This window comes from Biomphalaria glabrata, chromosome 8, assembly GCF_947242115.1.
Source record: "Biomphalaria glabrata chromosome 8, xgBioGlab47.1, whole genome shotgun sequence".
Lineage (NCBI taxonomy): Eukaryota > Metazoa > Mollusca > Gastropoda > Planorbidae > Biomphalaria > Biomphalaria glabrata.
Window position 1 is genome coordinate 39,514,234 of NC_074718.1, and position 23,242 is coordinate 39,537,475.

General features: G+C 32.2%; 2 protein-coding genes across 2 annotated transcripts; one reads left to right on the forward strand and one right to left on the reverse strand.

Annotated features, from left to right (window-relative positions):
* Positions 1-47: 47 nt before the first annotated feature.
* On the forward strand, positions 48-7,405 carry LOC106076190 (leucine-rich repeat-containing protein 59-like). The gene is made up of 7 exons (XM_013237047.2): positions 48-342; positions 2,031-2,090; positions 3,317-3,580; positions 4,531-4,603; positions 4,736-4,903; positions 5,229-5,270; positions 5,863-7,405. The coding sequence occupies exons 1-7, from the start codon at positions 253-255 to the stop codon at positions 6,093-6,095; spliced, it is 930 nt and encodes a 309-aa protein (XP_013092501.2). The 5' UTR covers positions 48-252; the 3' UTR covers positions 6,096-7,405.
* Positions 7,406-7,943: 538 nt separating this feature from the next.
* LOC106076090 (NF-X1-type zinc finger protein NFXL1-like) lies at positions 7,944-23,100 on the reverse strand. Its single transcript, XM_056038541.1, has 19 exons — positions 22,944-23,100; positions 20,780-21,006; positions 20,493-20,660; positions 20,291-20,403; positions 19,955-20,094; positions 18,982-19,160; positions 17,512-17,673; positions 17,191-17,291; positions 16,857-16,971; positions 16,005-16,120; positions 15,357-15,488; positions 14,532-14,622; positions 14,234-14,354; positions 13,714-13,873; positions 13,025-13,135; positions 12,743-12,874; positions 11,881-12,117; positions 10,853-11,035; positions 7,944-10,317 (listed from the first exon to the last, which is right to left on the reverse strand). Exons 2-19 carry the CDS (start codon positions 20,985-20,987, stop codon positions 10,093-10,095), a joined length of 2,694 nt encoding a protein of 897 aa, XP_055894516.1. The 5' UTR covers positions 20,988-21,006; positions 22,944-23,100; the 3' UTR covers positions 7,944-10,092.
* Between the last annotated feature and the right edge of the window lie 142 nt (positions 23,101-23,242).

A 23,242-nucleotide genomic window follows, 5' to 3' on the forward strand; every position in this document is an offset into this window, starting at 1 on the left:
AGATCTAGCCTATATATCTAGATCTAACTTTATTAGTTTTACAATTTCCGGTTTCGTGTACGTGTCAACATTTCCAAATTTTGCATTGATACATTGAACATTCGTAACATTATTAGTCTTAAGAATTAATATTATAGAGTCTAGATCTATCCCTAAATTATACGGTATCTAATACATCTAGCCTAATTCAAGATCTAGATCTACAAGTAGATCTATCTAGACTAGATCTAGATCTAGATTCAGATTGTAAACATGCCGAAAGAAAGCCTTCGTGAAAAATTAAATGATAACGAACTTGATTTGAGTTTAAACAATCTTGAAACTGTTCCTGTTAAAGATTTGGTAAGACTAAGTAAGAGTTATCGTAGATTGGATCTAGATGATCTAGATCTATTTAGACTGTCTAGATCTAAGTTTGTTGATCTAAAAATTCTTAAGAGTAAGAATTAAGTCTTAAGTAATTTTAGTAATTTTTAGCGGCCCCCGAAAGCCGAAAGGGGCAAAGAGGCTATTAGTTTTGTGTGGCCTGTCTGTCCCGTTTAGATCTTGTAAACTAGAAGAGAAAATGAAAATCGGACATCATGATATTTTAGATCATTCAAAGTTCTGATGCAACGGCTATTTTTTTCTTTTCTGAAAGCGAAAAATCTAATTTTTAAAATTATGCAAGCTGTTTTTTCACGATACATTGTTAATGATTGTTTTGATCGATTACAATGTTGAAACATAAGTTTGCAATGCTCCCTATGGGATTTTTTTTCTCTTGAAAGCTAAACTATTCAGTGAATAAACTCATGCATAGGCTAGTAGATATAATAATTATGCATGTGTCTACATAGTTTTAAAAGAGTTTTAATGGTTCACTCTATTTTTTTTTAAATTTTAAAGCCAATTTGAAAAATAATTGTTTCAGACGATTTGATCCCACTTTTTAGATATTTTGTCGTCACAAAGCTGCCATTTTGTCCACACCCCTCTGACATTTCTTGTATCTCTAGACCCGATTATTTGTTTATTTCATCAATATTTACATTCTAAACAAGTGGAGTTCATAAATATAAATGAAATCACATTTGTGAGCTAGAAATTTACTACGAATACTAGGTTTACAATTAAATTTCTTATTTAAGTAGATTTATCCTCTACGAAATTCAATTCCAATTTTTTAACTTTTTGAGTGGGGGTGTGTCTTGCTGGCTGAGCGAGCGAGACGCTCTCATCTTACATGCTCCATGTCAACCAATGCTAGGTCAAAACACCAGAAAAAAAATCATAACTTTCTAACTGTTCAACTTAAAGTCATAATTTATACACCATTGGAAAGTTCTTTCAAAGTATTTTAATTATGTACTAACGAAAAATTGATTTTTCAAAGATAAATTTTTTATTTCACATCCCTAAACATATATTTTTAACACATTTATGCAAATGGTTGAAGATTTTTTGTCAAAAATTTTTGCTTTTATATTTGTATTGTTAATTTATGTAAGTTCTGTTATACTGAGTACTACATTTACACACGAACAAATGTTTACTATTTTTTTTAAAGAGAAAAAACTATTTAGTATGCATTATAAATTAGACATAATTTAAAACAATTATTAATATTGTAAACTGCATTTTCTTACAGTTTTATTTTCTGCATCCTTTCTTTAGGGAAAGGTTTTTTGTCTTGCGGATTTGAATAAGAGATTGAGTTTGAGCCTTTACAAAACAATTAGATCAATTATAAGACAATAGTTGGGCCTGGTTCACATCTAACTTTACATTCACTTTCCCCTATCATTTGATCTGCTGACTGTTGGGGCACTGCACAAGATCTGTCAACCTTCTTTCTCCATTCTTATCTGTCATTTGTCTTTGATATAATTTCATTCAGATGTTCTTTCTGATAATAGTGAAGCCTGCCTGGGTGGACCACTTTGGGGGCCGATTTTGAGTTTGTGTTTAGTAAATTTTACATGTTTTTAGATTCTCTAGACTCTAGATCTATATATTCTAGTAATTTACAGATATGATTTTTTTTTCAGGCAGCTCTCCCAAAAGCAACACACTTAGACTTATCTAATAACTTGTTGACAGTTCTTCCAGTAAGTATGTGGGTAGTGGGTGTTTTATATTACTTTTAGTATCAAGTTTAATTATTATTTTAGGCAGCTGTAGTTAACCTTCTTAAGACGACACGGTCAATCTATCAGCCCAAAGCTATCGACAAATAGATGAAGCAGACGATCTATCGGCTGCGATGTTTCCAACCACAAGATTGGCTTGTTTTTGTATCAGCCAATCAGATTAGTTCTTACTATTTTTACACATTATAGTAGACTGTAATGGCGGCTTCCTTCACTGTTTTTATATAAAATAATTTGTTTGATTTGATTTTTTTTAGCTAGATTTAGCTAGTGACAGGTGAAAATTTTAACATGTCATATGGTGATATTGATGAAAGCAAACTCACTGACTCTGATTTGTATTTACTCTGAGTCTGATAGCCCTAATAAAAATCAGGGCAGTATTGAGAAAGCTTTAGATCTAAGGTTACACTAGTACTAGATCAAGTACATAGTGTTGACAATGTCTATTCATGATAACATGGTTTAGAGGTAAGGGTGAGGAGCTGGACAGAGATTTGAGCACCAAGGGATCCTATAGACTGTTTTATGCTCTTTTGTTTTTTACTATCAATTTATTTCAAAAGTTGTCAGGGAGACTAATAAATATGATGCCAACTTTCTGACCAACAAACACCTCAAAAGAAGATCCCTGGGTCATAAAGGGGTGGCTGTCACTGTTTGTTTCCATGGTACCGGGGGGGGGTGGGAATAGTAGTAAAATTATGTGATAGAAGTCTCTGAACGGTCTCCATGTGCCTTGTTTCCCCTAAGCACAAATATTAGGGCTTATTCAGGCCTTAAACTTCTTAAAAAACTCTTACTTTGTTACTTTTTTAATTCTGTTCTATTGTGTTTTTTTTTTTTTTGTTGTAAATTTATGCGCATAAATTATGCAAGTTAGCATGGCTTATGTTAATAAATTTTAATATTTCAAATGAATTGTATTAGTTCATTATTTTCTCTTCAATAATAAAGTTTTGTGCATGTAAAGTAATTAGTTTATTTGCTAGGAATTATTTTGTAAGAGAAGTGCTTAATCTGAAATAAGTGCTGCGTCTTTTTGGCACAAGACATGCTAAAAGGCTTCGTCTTAAGAGGTTTAAACGTTTACTAAACTTAAAAAGTAAAAAAAAAAGTCAGTTAGCTATAATAATGCAAAAAATTAATTTAAAAAAAGTGTTGTTTTTTTTTTTATCTTGCAGGATTCATTTTGTTCATTAATTCACCTGGTTAAATTAGATCTCAGCAAAAATGCATTGACAGAGCTTCCAAGGCTGTTTGGTCAGCTAGAAAATTTACAGCATCTGGACCTATTAGGAAATCAACTGAAGACCTTACCAAGATCTTTTTGCCAGCTGAAAAAATTAAAATGGCTTGATCTGAAAGATAACCCTCTTGAAGAGGGCCTGAAGAAAAATGCTGGGAATTGTTTGAATGAAATAGAATGCAAGAAATGTGCAACAAGAGTAGGTATCTGTATATTTGATGATTTGCTTCTAGAATGGTCATAATGTTGGCAGTATAAGACTTGTCTTTCATGAAGCAGTTTCATTATTCTCTAGCATTTTCAAAACTAATCAATATTTTTCTATTACCTTAAATTGGGTTTTGGCAATTTCGAAAGGTACACAGCTAGGTTTCCAAAATATTGGAAAATAAAAAAAATAAATTAATGTTTACAATTTATTAGTTGTTAATATGAAAATATTGAGCATTTAGCTACTAAACTGTTTAACTGACTTTAATGCCACTCTGTAAGCTATTTATTTTGTAATGTCTCTCATAAACCAGTTCTTAGATTGGACTTTGTTGAATTAGAAATTGTTTAAAGTTGCTGACAAAACAAATATTTAAAGTAAGTCACATTTGCATCAACTATTAAATACAAATCCAGTTATAATAAAATTTAAATTTATATCTATTCAGGCCAGTGTACACCTGTTATCAGATGATAAGTGCATTTTTAAAGTATTAAATGTGTACATTGGTTTTCAAGTATAATGCACCATTAATCTACATGACTTAACTCATTTCTATGGAAGTAAATTAGCCTTTTTTTTTTTTTTTTTTTTTTTAAATGTAGTGATCAACTGGCTTTTATCTGCACTCATAATGTGGGAAAGTTCAAATCTTGGTGGATGTTGTGTTTTTGTATTCAAAATGTAGCGCATCCAATAAGCTGACATTTGCTAGGCATTATTGCTAATAGTGGCCACAAAAATATGCTAACATTTCTTAACCTAACTTATGAACTTAAGGCATCAGAAACAAGTTTTGAGGATAAATAAAACTTAGCTACCTACATTTCCCTTTTTCCAATTGCATGTATTTCCCTGTCTATTTTTTTAAGGTTCTACCAAAAAAGGTACATTATTATTTCATCTCAATTAAAATACTTTATTCCTTTAATTGCTAGATATTAATGTACATGACAGACCTAGATGAGCAGTTAGAATTACAATCGCAAGCAAAGAAGAAGAAACAAGAAGGTAAAATATTTTTATAGCTGTAGAAGTTACTGTTGCTTATTTTTTGTTTGAAGCTAAAATCTTTTTCACATTCATCGTTTATGTGATGTGCTAGGTAAAAAAACATGTATCTATTCTTATTTTCTGTTGCAGAGGCTGAAGCTAAACAAAAAGATAGAGAAGAAAGAGAGAAGCAGAAAAAGCGTCAAGAGAAGAAAGCTGAAAAAGAGCGACGGCGTAGAGAACATGAAGCCAGGCGAGCTCAAGAGTTACTAGCACAGAATGGAGATACTTCAGATGAGGAAATAACTGCGGCTAGAGGTGAAACTACTTGACATTTCAATTTATTTTAAAATAATTCTATAATTTTAATTGTACATACTATACAGCTTTGATGCTCGATTGATTTACATTTTCTAATTTAAAAAAAAAATTGTCTAGATTCAGAAATTTATTTAACAATTTGTGTGTTTGATAATTTTTTTTTTTTTTTTCAGTAGCTCCTATTTTCATAGCTCCATTGTCTATAGTTTCTCAATTATTTCATTGAGAATAATAATATGGATTTAAAAATGTTTATTCAATATGGATTAAAGATAATATTTTACCAAGCAATTGAAGAATCTATTGTTTTTTTTCCCCACAGAAAAATTGAAATATAATGCAGGATTAAAAAGAAGAGATAAAGGTAAAAACATCTCAATATTTCTCGCTGTTTGTGTATACATGTTGTAACTGTTTATCCGTGTTGTCCTGTGTGTTATTTGTGTTACTATGATATGCAATACTCTGGTGCAGGTTAATAGATTCTAAACATAATGTGGTTATTAATATATATACTGAAAAGAGAATAACATATTTCATTGATGCCAACATGTGAAATGTGTCATGGCTGAAGAAAAAAACAACCTTTCATCAGCTATATCTTACTTTTAAAATATTGCAAGTTGCCAATATTAGAGGTGCACTAGTGAATAGGGCTCCACAGTTACACAAAAAAGTGCTGTAAAAGATGAACCATAGTCTTCTACAACTGAAGGAGGCCAACCCAGTAACTGTTAAATGTCAGTGAGCACACTAAAAAAAATGGTTTCAGAATGGTTTGGATGTTGCTTGATGATGTGTAATGAAACCTGTAAAATGTTTTCATTACCTGAATGACTTAAAAATACAGTTTATTTATAAAAAAAAAATATTTTGAAGACATAGTAAATAGCCTAGGTTTATGCACTCTATCTAGCAGAAATCAAAAGGGGTAATTACATTTTTTTTCTCTACAGGTCAAGGCAGCAGAAATTGTTTTCTTATAGTTTTGTTTTCCTTTCTGGCACTGTTTGGCGCCCTGCTCGTAGCAATAGACTTTCACTGCATTTCATCAGCTAAAGATGAAATGTGTGCCAGTTACTGGCAGCCAACCAGAGCTGCAGTTATTTCAAGCTGGGAATTGTCTAAAATTTCTGCTCTAAATTTTTATGCAAATTACATCGAAAAATTCTTTTCACCCAAGACATGATTGTTCATAGAAAATTAGGGGAACCTTTTAAAAATATTAGTTGAGAATGTGATTCCTATGTGATTGTTATATGAATTCTATTAACAATGTTATCTATTACTCTTCAATCTAGATAGTGTTACTTGTTATTTTGTGTGCACATACATTGTTTCAAGAATGATATACCTTATAGCATTCAACATTGCACTGCTTTGCTTCAATATACTGTGTACATGACCATATAAACTAAGTAACATTAGGAAGTTGTTATGTTTAGTCTACAGGAAGTTCATTGATTTGTCAGCTTAAAACACTATTTATAATATAGCCTGTATATTCATAGACGACAGTTCATGTATGAGAATACTAATAACTGTTTTAGATCTTACATTTTTTTAAATGTATTACCAGCATGCTAATGTATTAGTATTGGACTGTAATCTATCTTGTTAAGTTCTCTGTCTGAGATGGCCCTCTAAAGTATCCTTGGAAGTAACAATTATTTTCAAGTCTTTCTTACATGTGACCCGTCTTTGAAATCAACCCCTGTTTGTCTATACTGCTAAATTACCTGTCCACCTTAGTTTTTACTTTCTTAATATGCTCAGAGTAAATGATCTCCCCCCCAACAGTTCTCAGGTAATTTTATCAGTGTTCATTTATTATGCACTAAAATGAATTATTTGAGTTATGATGTCTTGCATAAAACAGATAAAGGTCCTTAGATACCAGGATTACTAAATGCTTTCGATTGCCAAATAACTTCACTATAACCCTAATGTTTATTGCCTAAAATGGCAAGTTTTGTTTTTTTTAGGTGTTAGGCTAGAAAAGTAAGCAAAACATTTTATCTACAGAAAAAAAACACAACATTCATGAAGATTTTATCTTGTGGCTATATAAGTAATCAATATTTCCTTTAAGTTAGTCAAAATTTTGCTCCTGTCCAAGGTATATATTTTGAATTTGAACAACATAAACATTGTCCCGTACTCCAAAAATGTTCCCCAAAAGAGAATTTCTTACAAAATATGACAATTTTCTTTTATGAGACTATTGTGCTAGACATTTTTTTTTACTGTAAGAATAATTTTATAATTATCAAGTAAGCTTAATTCTAGTATTAGAAATCAAAATGTGTTATATTACCACATTAGCCTTTTCAAGATGAACTTATTATTATATATTCTAGTGTATGAAAGTAATTGTACAAAGTATTTAGTTGGTGTTTGTTGGATAAGGTTTGGACTTTATCATTCTACTGCTCTCATCAAAATGAATTGAAATCACAATGCATACACAATGCTCAATAAAAAGAAATAAAAACTTTATTTTTTTTGGTTTTTATTTTTCTTGCAGTTAAACAGGAGTCTTGTTTAAAAACAATTTCTAAGGAGGTGTGATTCAACTGTTCTACCTAGATAACAAAGAAGTCTGTTTTGAAAAATTAGTTTGCACCCATAAATAACTTAAAAACAAAAAATGTACATTAAACAACAACCAAGAAATATGGACATTCTTATTAAGTTCTAAAAAAAAATAATTAGAAAAACATTTTGTATCTATCAATACTTGTTTATTTCAATAATGATACACTAAGGTAGTAGATACTTTGATTATACTAGCTTGCAATGTCATTATAAACTAGTTCCATCAACTATCATCATAATATATTGAGGGAATAATAATTAAGTTCACCAGTCCTATTGCTAATATATTTGTTGAAGGTAAAGTTTTTTTGACTGAAGATAATGATTTGTTGACTTTCCATAGTATTAAAACTGATAATGTCCTTTGTTGAACAAAATCTGTCTGCAAAACAATAAAAACTAAAACTATTTAAAGATCACAAATAAAAAATATATAATGTTACGTTGGATTAAAACTTTATTTTCAACAATTAAAAACTTAATGAAATACAATTATTCACTCAAGATTAATCTCATCACAGTTTGTAATGACAATGAACTATTTATTTTATGTAACAGTTTGATTTAACTGCACACTTCCTCAGGAACCAAATGAAGAGAATAATGAAACCCCTTCCAATAACAGTAAAAGTAAAGTTCTCCTTTCAGACCTTGTGGTCTATAGTGCAGATGATGTAAAGGTCATCTGTTTCTGTGGCCTACGGTTAACAAGGATGTCATGTGGCCAGCACAACGACTAACCGCCTTTACTTTTCCCTAGCTAATGACAGGTGGACTCAGAGGCGCCCGAAGATGTCGGAATTAAAAATCCCAGTCTTCACCAGGATTCAAACCCCGGTTCGGAAGCCAAGCGCTTTACCGCTCAGCCACCGCGCCTCCTCCAATAACAATAGTTGAATGAAAAACATTTGTAGAGATGTAGTCTAACCAACAAACACAAGCAATAATAATTAAAAATCAATTTTGGATGGACACTGAGTGACAAGAAATAATTACTGAAAGACAAAATCTAGAATTGAAACAGCAGTTTTGAACTTCCAATAGTTAAAAATAAAAATCCACTACGTTTTTGTGCTAAAAAATTGGACAATATGACAGTACATATAATTTTATCAGGTTCTGTAAACCTATCCTAGATCGCCAAGTGGAAGAATAGAAACAAGAAGGAATCTAAAAATTAAAGAAGTACAAATTATGGTCACAGAAAAGAAACTAAAATAACTTAAAATGAGTCTTAATATAATCAAAACAAATAAATTAATACCTATAAATTATGACAATGGTTAACAGGATGCGAAATGCTGTAATGGACCACATTCACCAATCGTAAACAAACAACAATTAGCCACGTGATTCTCTATATCTTCTATACAAATTATGTAATCCGTAAAGGCTGTCACGTGATACATAGTTTTCATCGTTTTATCAATATTATGACGTGGCTAAATGTGTTTATTAACGATTGGTGAATGAGGTCCATTCCGGCTTGTTCTCAACAGCAGAGACAAGCTGCTAATTTTTATGAACATTCAAATTGTATTTATGACTTGATTATTAGGGACCATAGTCTTCCAATGACAGCAAACTTTTCTGTTTATCAACAAACTATTGTATTATAAATAAAAGCTTAAGGAAGTAGCTATATTGGGACAATTTACTGTTTTAAAAAAAACAGAATAAATATAAAAGCATATTCTTTTTGTAAAGAGGACAAATACATATTTTCTTCTAAATTTAAATGCTAAATAAGCTGCTCAAGAATGTTGACAATACAATTTAGACATCTTTTTGTTGTAGTTCTTAAAACTATGCAATGCAATCATTTCCTGTTGAGTCACTTTGCATCAAGATACTATTTTAAAAAAGAATGAATTATGAATCATAAATTTAATGACATATACATGGAAAAAAGTAATCAACTTTTTTTGATTATGTCTAGGTAAAGATTTTAGATATTATTGTTGACAATGGACAGAACGCTGTTCTTTAGCCAGCTACACTCACTACCCCAACTAAAATCTTACAGTAATTCTTGCATGCTTTGGATGTTCATTTGATTTTAACCAAAACAAAAAAAAGTAAGTTTATTTTTTTTAATGAATGAATAATAAGGTGCTAGTTTCAACCAGTTCAACATTAAAACAACAGAACCTAAGATATACCGTACCAATAACTATTTACATCATTTACACATTTTTATTTAAATCATAATAAATTGAAACAAGCAAAAAAAAGGTTAAATACAAACAAAATCACAAGACTTACTGGGATACACATTGCTCATATGAGGCATGGAAAAATGTTACGAGATTTAAATCAATTTGAGAAGTAACTTGCATCTTAAAGAACAAAACTCTCAGTCCAACTTCTATTAAATGTCTTTGTACATCAGCAACTAATGTACAATGAAATGCTTAGAAAACAAGAACTGAATTAAAATGAGAACAAATTCAACAATTTATGTAAAAATATCTTCACTAAAATCCAATATATACCTAATAAGAAAAAATGCTTGACACTAGGATATTCTAATATCATTTGAATATATAACACAATATTAACAAAAAACAATATATTCATTTCTAATTTTAAACATATGCCAGGTACACAGCTACAGAAGATGCTGTTAGCACACTTAAGGAGAAGAGGATATGTAGTTTATATTTACTGAAGAAAGACTCTTCAATCGCTTCCTCTTTATGCTTTCTTGGCTTCTTTTTGCGACCTCTCATCATTCTCTCATATTCCTGTAGCTCAGCCTCTTGTTTTTTCAGATCTTCTTTCTCTTTGATCTTGGCCATGTCATCTAAATTCTAAACAAAGAAAGACCATCAATCAAAAGATAAGCCATGTTAAGTTATAAATAAATTAATTGAACCTTGTTTGTAATTAACTTTAGCATTCAGTGAATTTTTCACAATATCAACAAAAATTCAGACATCCCTTCAGAAATGAAGATTAACTTCCTGCATGATAGCAAGGATTTGCAGCACATAGTGTTTTAGCTCAGGAACTTCATGACCACACTCTAAAGCTCATACCATATGACCAGGCAGCAAGCCATATTTTCAGAAGATATTCAAAACATATTTGCAGAATCGATTAACAAAAATGTTTCCAGCATTCATCAATGTATTTCCAAAATAGATCAACATGTTTTCAACTTTCCTTAACAAAAATGTACACATTTATATATTATTGTATGAAAAGTATTCAGTCCATTCCACCATTAACAATGTAGAAATGAGTTTTTGCTTTACACATTTGCATCTATCAGTTCTTTTATATATATATATATATAAAAAAAAAATCAAAACTTATGAAAAAAAAAAAAAGAAAATACCTTACCTGTGTTTTAGGTTTACAGTTGCTGTCACACTCTGGTTTAGGTGTGCAGTCCTTATCTCGACAAAAGATCTCTCTCTTTATCCTTTTACATTTACACTTCAATATCACTTTCTTGTCACATTTGTTAGTGTTGGGGCAGCTGCCACTGTGGCATGTAGCTCCACAGGGATGACCACAGGCCATCTAATCAAAGAAAAGTCAATTAGAGATTGATAAAAGCACCATTCAATATGAACATCATTTATTCATGCAGAGTACAAGATAGGAACAAATAAAAAAACATGAGTTACAGCCCTGCAGGTCAGTCATACATAACATAAATCCCACACATGGACAGCACAGACAGTTGCCAATTAACAGGCTGCTTTATAAATCGTGTTCAAGTAATAAAAAATGCATACTTAGTGTTAAAAATAAGTGCGTTTTTTGGGTAAACCATAAGTAGCTATGGCACTTACAAACGCATTTAACATAAACAGTACAGAAACAATAGTGATTTTTCTCTACCGGATATTTTATATCCTAAGATAACAACCAAATATAACATTATTAAGGTACCTTTGTTATTGGTATTGGTTATTGGTATGGAATGTAAAGTTACCCTCCCTCTTTATTTGTTCAGATCTTGCCATCTTTGAAAGTAGATGATGTAAATTCATCCATGCAAACAGGTAATGAGAATTTATGCCAACATAAGGACTAACTGCCTTTACTTCACCCCTCAGTAATAGGTGGACACAGGGGCAGCCTAAAAATTCAGATATTCAAATTACAAGACTTCCCCAGTTTTTTAACTCGAGACCCCTCCGTTCTGAAGCCAAGCACTTTACCGCTTAGCCACCAATTTAATTTTATTACATAAGATCTTTCTGAACATGGTAAAAATAAGTCAAGTTGTGTGTACGACAAATCAAAGACTTAACCAGTTCTACTTCTTTAAATACTTTTTTTTTTAAATTTCATTAGAGAACTAAGAGATAGCAATTGTGTATGTGCATGTTTCTTAAGGTAGGCACACAATTTCTAACCTCCTTAGGGCAGGGCTGCTCGCAAGACTTGAGCATATCCTTCTCAGCACTAGAAGCAGAGATCCATTTGACACACTCTATGTGCTTGACCAATGTCTGGCAGTGACAGCGCATGCGTATCATCATGTGGCATGGTGGGCAGGGTGGAGGGTGGCAAGGCTTGACACAAGGGTGAGAACAGCCATCTGGTCGTTTGGCCTCACATCCCGATTCACATTTCTGACACTCTTCACCTGCCTTCACAAAAATGTACACAAAATAAAATCTTTGGCTTTATTAATTTTAGGCATAGAGTGAACTTAAATATTTTTAAATTATAAATAAAATTATATGGTCCAAGTACAAATACAACATTTGCACATTGTTTAAAATGTTAATTAAACCCTCCAAGTCACATATTTGTAGAGACTGGAAAAAACATTAAATTGGGAAAAAATGTAATCTACAATCCAGTAGTGTAAAATTGGAAATAAAAATGTAGTCTACAATCCAGTAGTGTAATTACAAATGGTGACAATTTATGATGCCACTACTGCAGAGAGGATGAAGAACTAGAAGACAACTTTCTGAGACATTGTTATTCCTGCGTCAAAAGGGTCTATGTGTTGAGAGAGGTAACTGATACATGCTGGTGTCAGGCAATTCCTTTTATACTGGGTCAGTAAGACACTCCTACTTCCTTTTTCTCAACACGTTAATCTCCCCACAAAAGGAAAGCCATGCAATACATGGCATCAAATATTAATATTTAAAAAGTATAAAAACGACTTCCAAATGGAGTCAAAATGATTAGATTTAAGGTAGAACTGTTGAATGACTGCTATTTGCTGGTGCTCAACAATAAGATGATTAAGTTACTTACCAAGTCACTGTCTGTAATGTCCGTCACTTTGTGGCAGTCCAGCTGACAGAGATGGTTACCACAGGATAACTGACGACCACATTTCCTGCCACACGAGTATGGCTTGACTCTGGAGCAAGGAATCTCACTAGTCTGGTAAAAGGAAAGCATTCCATTAATATCATACCTTGATATCGTAACTGTTAATGAGAATTTTTTTTTTTATTATTGCTATTTAGTTTTATTAATGTATAGAAAAAATCAATCAGTTTTTATAACTAAAAAAAATAATTCAAAGATTACTTCATGCTTTCCAAGACATTGGACAGCAATCAGCACTTGACAAGGTGGACATTGTTTGGCTATCTTTTGAATGATCACAGGTTTAGCATCCCAAGGACCTACTTTAACACTCTATAAAAAAATTAAAAAAAAAATTGAATTATCTAGCAAATACATAAATGTAACAAAAAATATTTATTTTTAAGCTCAGGCAATACATATATGAATAATCTGCTGGAACTAAATGTATTTTTTTTTTTGTGGTAGATGAATATGGCCTACAAATAATAAGAAATTCTATATATTATTTTAAATTTTAAAATCTTAGAGAAAAAAAACACTTAAAAGATAACACTTCAGCACTTAAAGAATTCAAACTAATTTCTATATTCAACATGCAAAATTATTTTTTTTTACAATACAATAATTATCTTCAAGATTGTGAATACTGGAAATATTTATAATTTTTATGATAAGATTACACTACAAATGTCATTATTAGTGTTTTTTTTTCTCTATTTTTTTAAATTCACCTAAACACTTTTTAAAAACTTTATTGTATTTGTAATACTTTTTTGGTTTACAGGCCATTTAATAATCTATTAGCCAGCTGGCTTAGATAAGTTTTAAATGTATTGTGCCAGAGTTTACACTGTTACCTACAGGATAAACATAATCCAAATATACTATTCAAGAGGTCAACAACATACTTTGTCTTCCACTTTAGTCATGACTGCATCATGACACATGACAGGGCAGGTGTGCTCACATTTGTCCAGCTTTTGTCCACACACATAGTTGCATGCTGGGCAATCACCAAAGTGACATCTATGTTTCTGACGCACTGGATGATGACATTCAGATGGTTTTCTGGAGATTGATAAATTATTGGAGAAAAAACAAACTTATTGAATATTTTGCCACTTTAAACTGTTACTTAAAAAAAAAAACAGAATGACAAAGGGAATTTGTGTTGCGGTTTAAAAAAAGATTATTCCTATAGAAGATTTTTACTTATTTCTGATATTTTATCAAAAAATTCTTCCTCAACTTAAGTATCATTTTTAATTGAGCCATAAGCTGAAATAAAATCTGAGGGAATAGTTCACAAGATTAGATGTTACAAAATAATTACTTTTTGTTGTCAAGTTGCCATTATTAAGAGAAACTCAATTTACAAATTCCAGATAGTATCCAAATAAAACCACAGTTAAGTACAAAGCTACTTACTGGCAAGGTATATTACAACGTGGAGGCTTAGTCTGACGCTCCTTTCCACACGGAACAGAAATTTTGGTAGCCTGGCAGTTACATGTGACACTAACTGTTAATGGACATGGATAGCAGGGACCTGAGACAGAAATTGCAAAGGAGTTCAGTTAATGGTTTGTGGATGTAACAGAAAAAGATTATATTTTTAATACTTAAAAAATAAATCTTGAAAATGAAATTAACCATTAACTAAACATAAAAGTTTTTTCAAGCTAAAACGAATCTGAAACTTGCAATAAGGAACAAAACTTCAAACCTTTGTGACACCTGCTAGCACACTTATGATTTCTACATTTTAAAGTTTTCCCACAAACTTGTTCACAACTTGGACAATTTCCATCACAGCACTACATCAGTAAATGAAAAAAAAATGGTACGAAAGCTCAGAATGATTCCTAGGACTGAATGGCATTTTTGTTAAAATCCAAAATAAAATTGTTTGCCAACTATGTACATGAAATACATGGTGATGTGTAGCAATTTAAACTGGTTAACTATATAAGCTCTACCTAAAAGAGAGTTGAGCTATCATGGGAACTACATTTTTTTTCAAGGACGTAGCATTTCTTGACAGAATGATACATAAGACATATTGAAACTTAAAGGACTAGAAAGTCACATATATTTTATATGTTAGAGTTGTCCTCCTTCAATCATAGAATGACTATGGTTCATCTTGAACACTTTTCATATGACTGTGGAGCCTATTTTGGAGAGACACTCCCGTCCACAACTATCACAGGTTGAGGTGGCTTTCTCTTTGGTGGTAGAGGAGCTGGCCATTTTTCCTATGCCACACTTTTCTTCCAGAGCTGAGGCCCATGTTTTTCACTGTCCACCGCTTCCTGTCTTTCTAAGACAATTGTAATATATTCAAGTTGTGCAAAATGTGAACATGATAATTTTTATTAGCTTGAATTTGATGGCCCCAACAGCACAATGTTAAAAAAAAATAATTTTTAGCTTGTTTCTGGTCTGAAAAATAATGACAAGTTAATTAATTTCTGCTGTAATATGAAGTAAGTGTATGCAGGAATTATGCAATAGTTGTAACTATCCTCAAATGATGTAGAGAACTAACTTTTCTGTTACATTTGTGGACACCACAGTTTCTCATGTTGCTACATTTCTTCTCACACAAAAACTCTTTAGCACAGGGAACCTCCTTCTGCCGCTGCCCACATCGACATTTCTTCACAGACATTTGCATACACTGGCAAAAGAAACGTTATTAGTTATTGACAAGAGAGTTGCTAGTTTAGTCTGGTAGTCCAAAAATTTTCTCAGCAAAAGTAAGCGAAAATATCATTCAAATATGAATTTAAAAAAAAACAAATTTGCACCCCTTTCAACAAGCCCTCCCAGTTAATTTTCTCTATTATTATCAAACATTTTTAGAATCTTTTTAAAGCCTAAAATAGTTCTTGAAATGGAATTTAATAGTTTTAGTATCTTCTTTCAAAACATATCAAATTCAGTGCTGTGGTAAACACTCCTTGTTACTCTACTTAGTAAAATGATGTATACTAGAGAAAAGCTAAGAATTTTATTTTAAAAAGAACAAATAAAGTTAAATAGAGTAAGAAATTAAAAAAAAACAAAAAAACAAAGAAAACAAACAGCCTACAATATATAAATACTCAGAGGGAAAATCTATTTAATGGTCAAAGAAATAATTACTAAGGCTTACAAAAAAAAAAGTGTTTTGAAAGTAGAAAAATTGACCAACCTGGCCACATTCTCCTAAATGGCACCTGCCAGTACAGGTATGCTGACTACATGCTAGAGGCTTACCACACGTATCACCACAGGTTGGAATGTCTTCAGTACATGGAAGTTTATACTCTAAATGGAGAAATTAAATAGATTATAAAGTTGAGTTGAAGACCAAGACTACCTCATTTATTACTTTGATAGGGAAGGTCAATGGATGATATTTTTGAGAAATGAAAAAGGGAAATGAAGATCCCGAGAGTGGTAGGTTGGTACCGTTCTTTTAGCTGCTACACCAACGTGACTTTTTTTTTAAAAAACTTTTCATCAGTTCATCAGTAGAAAATACACATTTTGACCATCAGTGTTACACATTTGGCCTTTTTAGGTAGGCAGGTCTGGAAAACTAAAGTTCTCTTCAACTTGACTTGCTAATTGGATGTCAGAAATTAAAACATAACCTATTTTTCCAACATCTAAGAAAAAAGCAAGATTGTAAAAGCTCTGTCAAAATCTAATTCATGTTTTAAAAGCACTGTGGCTGAGTGGTAAAGCACTTGCCTTCTGAACCGGGGGTCCTGGGTTCGAATCCTGGGACTTTTAATTTCGGGAATTTTGGGTTCCTCTGAGTCCACCCAGCTCTAAAGGGTACCTGACATTAGTTAAGGAAAAGTAAAGGCGGTTGGTCGTTGTGCTGGCCACAGAAACAAATGACCTATACATCATCTACCACATAGAGCGCAAGGTCTGAAAGGGGAATTTTACTTTACTTCCCATTTTCAATGACTGCTTTTATTTCTCAAGGTTGGCCTGGCTAAGAGCTGTTAATTAGTGATGGTCCCATGAAATAAAATGTACTTATTATTACCTGTTTTCCCACAGGGACATTTCCTGAGACCAGAACGAGGGCAACTGCCACATTTGCCATCATGACAAACAACTTCACAAACATGATTACCACAATTTAAAGGTTTACCACACATCTGAAATAGTTATATTTTAAAACAATTGCTAAAAAACGAAATACATAAAAAGTTTATAAATATGTTTTTGTTTTTTTTAAAGCAGCACAGCTTTTATCCTTAACAACACAGAAAGAAACACAAAAAAATATGTCTGCAAAATGAAATAAAAAACTAAGTTTTATGGAAGTAGAATCTCTGTTTTAGCTACCAAGAACCTTATTTCTTGCACTAACTCACTTTATCACAGTGCCAAGAAATAGAATCACAAGGTCTTTCAGCTTTGTCCTTACCACAGAGACATGGATGAAAACTGGTTTTAACACAAGGTGGACAAACACCTGAAAAAAGTATACAAGTCTACAATAAATTTTAAAAAGGGTGAAAGAAAGACAATAAAAGAATAATAATAATACTTCTGATACAAAAATCCTTAAATTTGTATTTTACTTCATACATGTACAATTCTCCTTTAACAATACAAAGAATAGTTTTAGAGGTAATAACCAAGATACTGATGATATAAATATAACACGGTTGCCATGGAATTTAGACAATTACCAGAGTGACAAGTCTGAGTGCACTTGTGTTGTTTGCAGGACAAGAGACGTCCACATGTCTTGCCACATGACCAGGACTTGGCACTACACCTGACCATCCTTGGCGAGCTTTTCTCACAATAACAAGTAGACGCTACTGTCATAGGACAAGGTGGACAGGCACCTGAAAATGTCAGAAATAATGTAATCTGAGCAAAGGTTTATCAATACAATGATAACATGACATCACGTTTAGAACTACAAAGTAAAGTTAAAAAAAAAAAGTAAAAAAACTACATTAACTACACTAATATTATTATACATGGTACATTTTGTCTCTCCCTGATAGTAAAATATGGTACATATGAGCTATTTGAATTCTAAAAGCTCATTATTTGGGCATGTGAAAGATGAAGCCTACTGTCCTGTTTGTGCAATATCTCTTCAAGTACCTTTGATAACATCTGACATTTTCTGAACGTTTAATTTAACATTTTAAAAGTGTGCCACTAAAAAAAAGCAAGGCTAGTTAAGCAATAGCTTGTGTGAATATATGAATGTGATCTGAAAGCCATTTTAAAACAGGTTCATGATCAGAGAAAGACCAGGTTTCATCCCAGTGGCACTACAGCCCATGGAGGGCTCTGGCCTGCTTTAACACATCCTTCCATTCAGATCTCTCCTGGGCCTTTCGTCTCCACGCCCTAACCCCTAGCTGCTTCAGATCTGCTTCCACGTCATCTATCCATCGCATTCGGGGTCTGCCTTTGGGTCGCCTGCCTTTTGGTTTTTGCCTGTATACGATTTTCGCCCCTCTGTTGTCTGACATTCTTTCAAGGTGACCTGCCCAACGTAGTCTGTTCTTTTTTATTTCGTTCACTATTGATGGGTCTTCATATAATTGATATAACTCATGGTTAGTGTGTGTCCTCCACCCTGTTTCATCCTGTATGGCACCATAGATTTTCCTAAGAATTTTTCTTTCCCAAGTGTTAAGTAAATTTTCAGATGTCTTTGTCAGTGTCCAGGTCTCACTTCCATACATTGCTGCTGGTCTTATTATAGTTTTGTATATTATTTTCTTGGTTTTACTTGAAATCATTTTGCTCTTAAGTAAATGGTGGGTGCTATAAAATGCCCTGTTGCCTGCTGCTATTCTTTCCTTTATTTCTGTTAGTAGGTCATTTTTGAAATTAATAGTACTTCCTAGATATTTGAAAGTTTGGACGTTTTCAAATTCGTGGTCTTTGATTTTGATATTTTGTCCCTCTGTTTGATTGTCTCTTGTCATTGTGATGTACTTGGTTTTACTGTCATTGACCTCAAGTCCTGCTGGTCAAGATGCTTCTTCTAGTTGTATGAAGGCTCTAGCGATGTCAGAGGTTTCTTTACCCAATAAGGCTAAACCTTTGCTGGTATAACACATACAATTTTCACTAAAAATAATTAGATGATTCAATTTTGTTAAAAAAAAAACAAAAACGCTTGTTACCTGGATGGCATAATAACAGGCATGTGTGTCCACAGTGTGGTTGAAGTTTACGTCCACACACTGCACCACAAGAATGAGGTACAAACCAAGGATCAAATTTTGGATTCTCCACTTTACCACAGAAACAAAAGTATTTTGTTGGGCTTTCATTCTGAGAATATTCATGTCTGCATTTAGGGCTGAAAATGGTAGCAATTACAAATAATTAAAGTTGTATAGTTGTTATGTTAAAATTCATTACTACATCTGTCACATGTAAAAGAGAAAATGTTTTAATTATTAGTGAATCTTGTAGCAGAGGCAAAAATTTAATGAGAGGAAACTTGTATGTATATTATTGTAAACCTGTTACTCCTCCTGACTAACCATTTTTCCAAGTACGAACTATTTGAATTTTGTTTATGCTGTGGAGTGAAAATGACCTGAGTAAGTGTGCTGAAGTGTTAAGGAACTTGAGTTATGACCATTGATTTCTCGACTGAGGATTGTTTTTCTTTAATTTGTGTTAATAAATCAGGATATATACATTTCAATTGGAGTATTGTGAAACTAACTATTTCTTTTTACTGGGAGCATTGACTGTTTATAGTTGGATTGTTCTTCTGCAATTAGAGAGATACCAGCAACCCTAGGATCAGTGAGTTCTTTTCTTTAGCTCACTCCCACGTCGTAACAATATGTAGACAAATCTGACTGGCAAGAGGAAGAACCTTCTAAGAAAGGTTTGAAAATCTACTTAAATACTATAAAAGGAGACCAGTGTGAATTAATTTGGTCACTCTAGTCTTAGTCCTGGCCCATCAGTTTATTGTACTAACATTCTACCAGTTTAATGTTCATTTAGTTTGTATTTTAATTAGTATCCTGATTTTTACTTCATTCCAATATTTGGATTTACCTTGTTATTCTTGTTGCTTGAGTTTAAATTATTCAAAATGCAATCTCAAAAGTGATCACTGAACAGTACACTTACCAATGCCAGGAGATTGGTGTACTTGATTTCTCTTGAATAAAGTCACCAGAGCTGTACTGCTTTTGATAAACTCCTTCTCTTACCCACTTTTGTATACAAGTAATGTGGAACATACAGAAACATCCATAGCAATTCCAGATCTTAAAAAAAAAAGATTTGGACATAATTATTTAGTATAATGTATTTTCCAAGATAAATGCAAAATATCTCTCATTATCTAGATCTTTTAACTTGAAAATTGATTGGTATTTGGTATTTTGGGTTTTCTGCACATCAGCACAATTTAGGCCATGTCGTGCCCATGAAAATTGATTTCCATCATTGAAAAGGACCTACCGCTTCTTCTTTTTTAATAGTTTCAATGCACACTAGACAAGCTGAAGTTCCAGATCTGAAAGAATGCAGAAGTTTCTCCTGAGCAGACTGTACATCATTTCTATTTCCAGAGTCTGTGGATATACATTTATACATTCTGTAGTAGCACTAGTTAATATGTAAAAAACTGACTTCTTTTCTCAAATATTTTGAAGGAACTTACCAAATGTTTTTGAATATGACTGAAAAACACCATCAAGTACCAGGCTTCCAATATCTTCTTCATCTTCTGATTCATCCAGTTCTGCTTCAGTGTTGGTTAAGTGACGCTGCGCAGACTCCATATGCTTGTTTCTAGCTTCAGCAAACATATCTTCCACAGATTTTAATGCTGTATTAATTGAAAAACAAAATAAAAACAGGCCAATCACTTTTACATTTTCAAAAATATTTTTTCACAAAGTTTAAAAAATAATTTGGTCAATAAAAACTAGAAAAAAAAAGGCTTACAAGCTTCCAAACGATTTTCACCACTGGGACTTGTGGGACTTGAAACAGCCAGTCCATTGTTAGATAAGAGTTTCTGACCAGGCCTCACAGGACTATTGCCATTTGGTGTTTGAAACTGCCCATACGAATGTGATGTATGGTTAACATTTTGATTTCTTGTCCCTCTGCCCCTCCCTCGACCATGGAGATACGCTGGTTGAGAAGCCATTTCAAATTGTAAGTTAGACCTAGCAAGCAAAAAAAAAAAAAAAAAAAAAGAAAGTCATTAACCAAATGTTAGAAATAGAAAAAATATAATTAAAAAAATAATAATTTAACAATTAAAAAAAACTTTTATTAAAGTATTTTTTTTATTTTTATTCTTTCATGTTCAGAGCTCTGCTACAATTTCTATTGTGGGTATCTGGGGGGTTTCTGTGCTGCCTTTAGGTGTTCGAGTTAGAATGCAAATTTGAGCTCCAAGCCTCTATGCCAATCAGCTTTTTATATGATTTTTACAAATTTTTACTTGACTAGTTTTCTAGATAAATTGAAAAATCACTAATTAAAAACTAAATTAACTATTAAACTAACTATTCTAGGTTTCATTAGGTTTCTCTAACCAGGATTTTACATTTACTACAGTTGATGCCTATAATAAATGTCAAAAGTTTATGAGTCTACACTTATTTAGACAAACATATAAAGTGCATGAAGTTTCAGAATAGATTGGGGATCTATGAGAAAACATTTACAAATAATTTTGGACCTTCCCTGTAGATTCTAGTTCTGGTAAAAAAGTGCAAGAGTGAATGGGAATTAATTAATTATTAGTGACTAACAGGGTTACATATAAGACATCTGATCTCTAACTACTTCAGTTAAGTCCTGAGACAGTCTATGATGCAGGTCCAGGCTTAGGGGTGTGCTAAATATATGCTAATTAAATAGCCCATTTTTTTTACGCCTATCGACACAACCTAGCGCCAGCAAAACCACCTCAAAAGAAAACTATATGAAAATTCAAACTGCTTTAGCATCATAGTTTAGTAGAAGCAATTATAGATCTAAATATTATATAGATCCAGATACTAAGTAAATGCCTCTCTGTATCATTTCACATCTCGAGAGATAATTTTTTCTCTTTGAATCTGTAATCAACAGCATTTTCACCCTTTTTCCTACTTATGTTGCGTGTACCATCTGCAATCCAGGACCCTGCTTGCTGTCCATGTGGATATATCCAGTGTTTCTCCAAACTATTGGTGTTGATTCTGAAGAGTTTCGTGTAGTGCTTGCATACATCAGTATACCTTAAAAGTGGATGAACTGCAGCTCTCCTGCCTTCTATTATGTCAACATGCAATATTGTTGTGCTGCATTCTGTGAACATATCCAAGCCAGCCAAGGCATCTGCTACTGATAAAAGCACAGAAATCCTGATATCCTGCTCTTCGCAAGACTTCCTTGTTGGTTATTTTTTTTGTGCCACCTTATTTTAAGAATCTGACTTAAGCTTTGAAGGTGGAAAATATTCTACTTTTTTTGCTACCAAGAGTAGGTGGACCATGTTTCACTAGCAGGGTGATCAGTGTCATCACAACAGGTTCAGTAGACTTGGGTATTGGTAGCCATGTTGATGATCTAATTATCTAAATTAAATATTACATTCTTGATCTATATCTTCTCTCACTGTGGCACTGTTGTGTATCAACTATCAATCTAGAATTTTAAATATTTACAGTCTAACTAAATACTCAAAATTAAGTAAAATCTAGATATAGATCTACTAGATAGTAGATTTTCTATTATTACTATTACTATTAGACTTATTAGTTTTCTAGACCTAGATCATTAGTACTAATTAATAGTAGATCAGTAGATCTATACTATTACTAGTATTACTATTCTATACAAAATGATGTCATTGATTTTTTGAACTCATTGTAAGTTTAAAGTTAAGATTGTTCGAATCTTCTTGTTCTTAGAAATATGTCAAAATTTAGATTTACTCATAGATCTAAGACTCATTTATCATTTCTAGATCTATTCTAGATCTAGTTGATTTACTATTTTATTTAGATCTACAATAATCTAGTAAAATCTACATCTATTTCACATATGCCTGGCCTGATATGCTACACCTGGATCTATTCAATCATATGTGAAAACGACAATAGCTTACAATAGTAAAAGAGGTTAGAAGTTGTCTGCTAAGACTAAGTAGACGTCTATAAGTGTCTAAATATCTCTGTCACTGTCTCTGTATGTCTAATATTTATTCTTTATAGTGAGTTTGCGTGTTAAAAAGGAACTTGTTTATATTTATCTGCCAGTTATGTTATATAAAAAATAGTCCATGTAATCAGATTAATGGTGGGCATTTTTATCTATATGTAGGCTTTAGAATTTTAGAACTAGATCTACAATATTTAACGTTAAAAACATATAATGTTATAAAATTTATAATTTATTAATATTTTG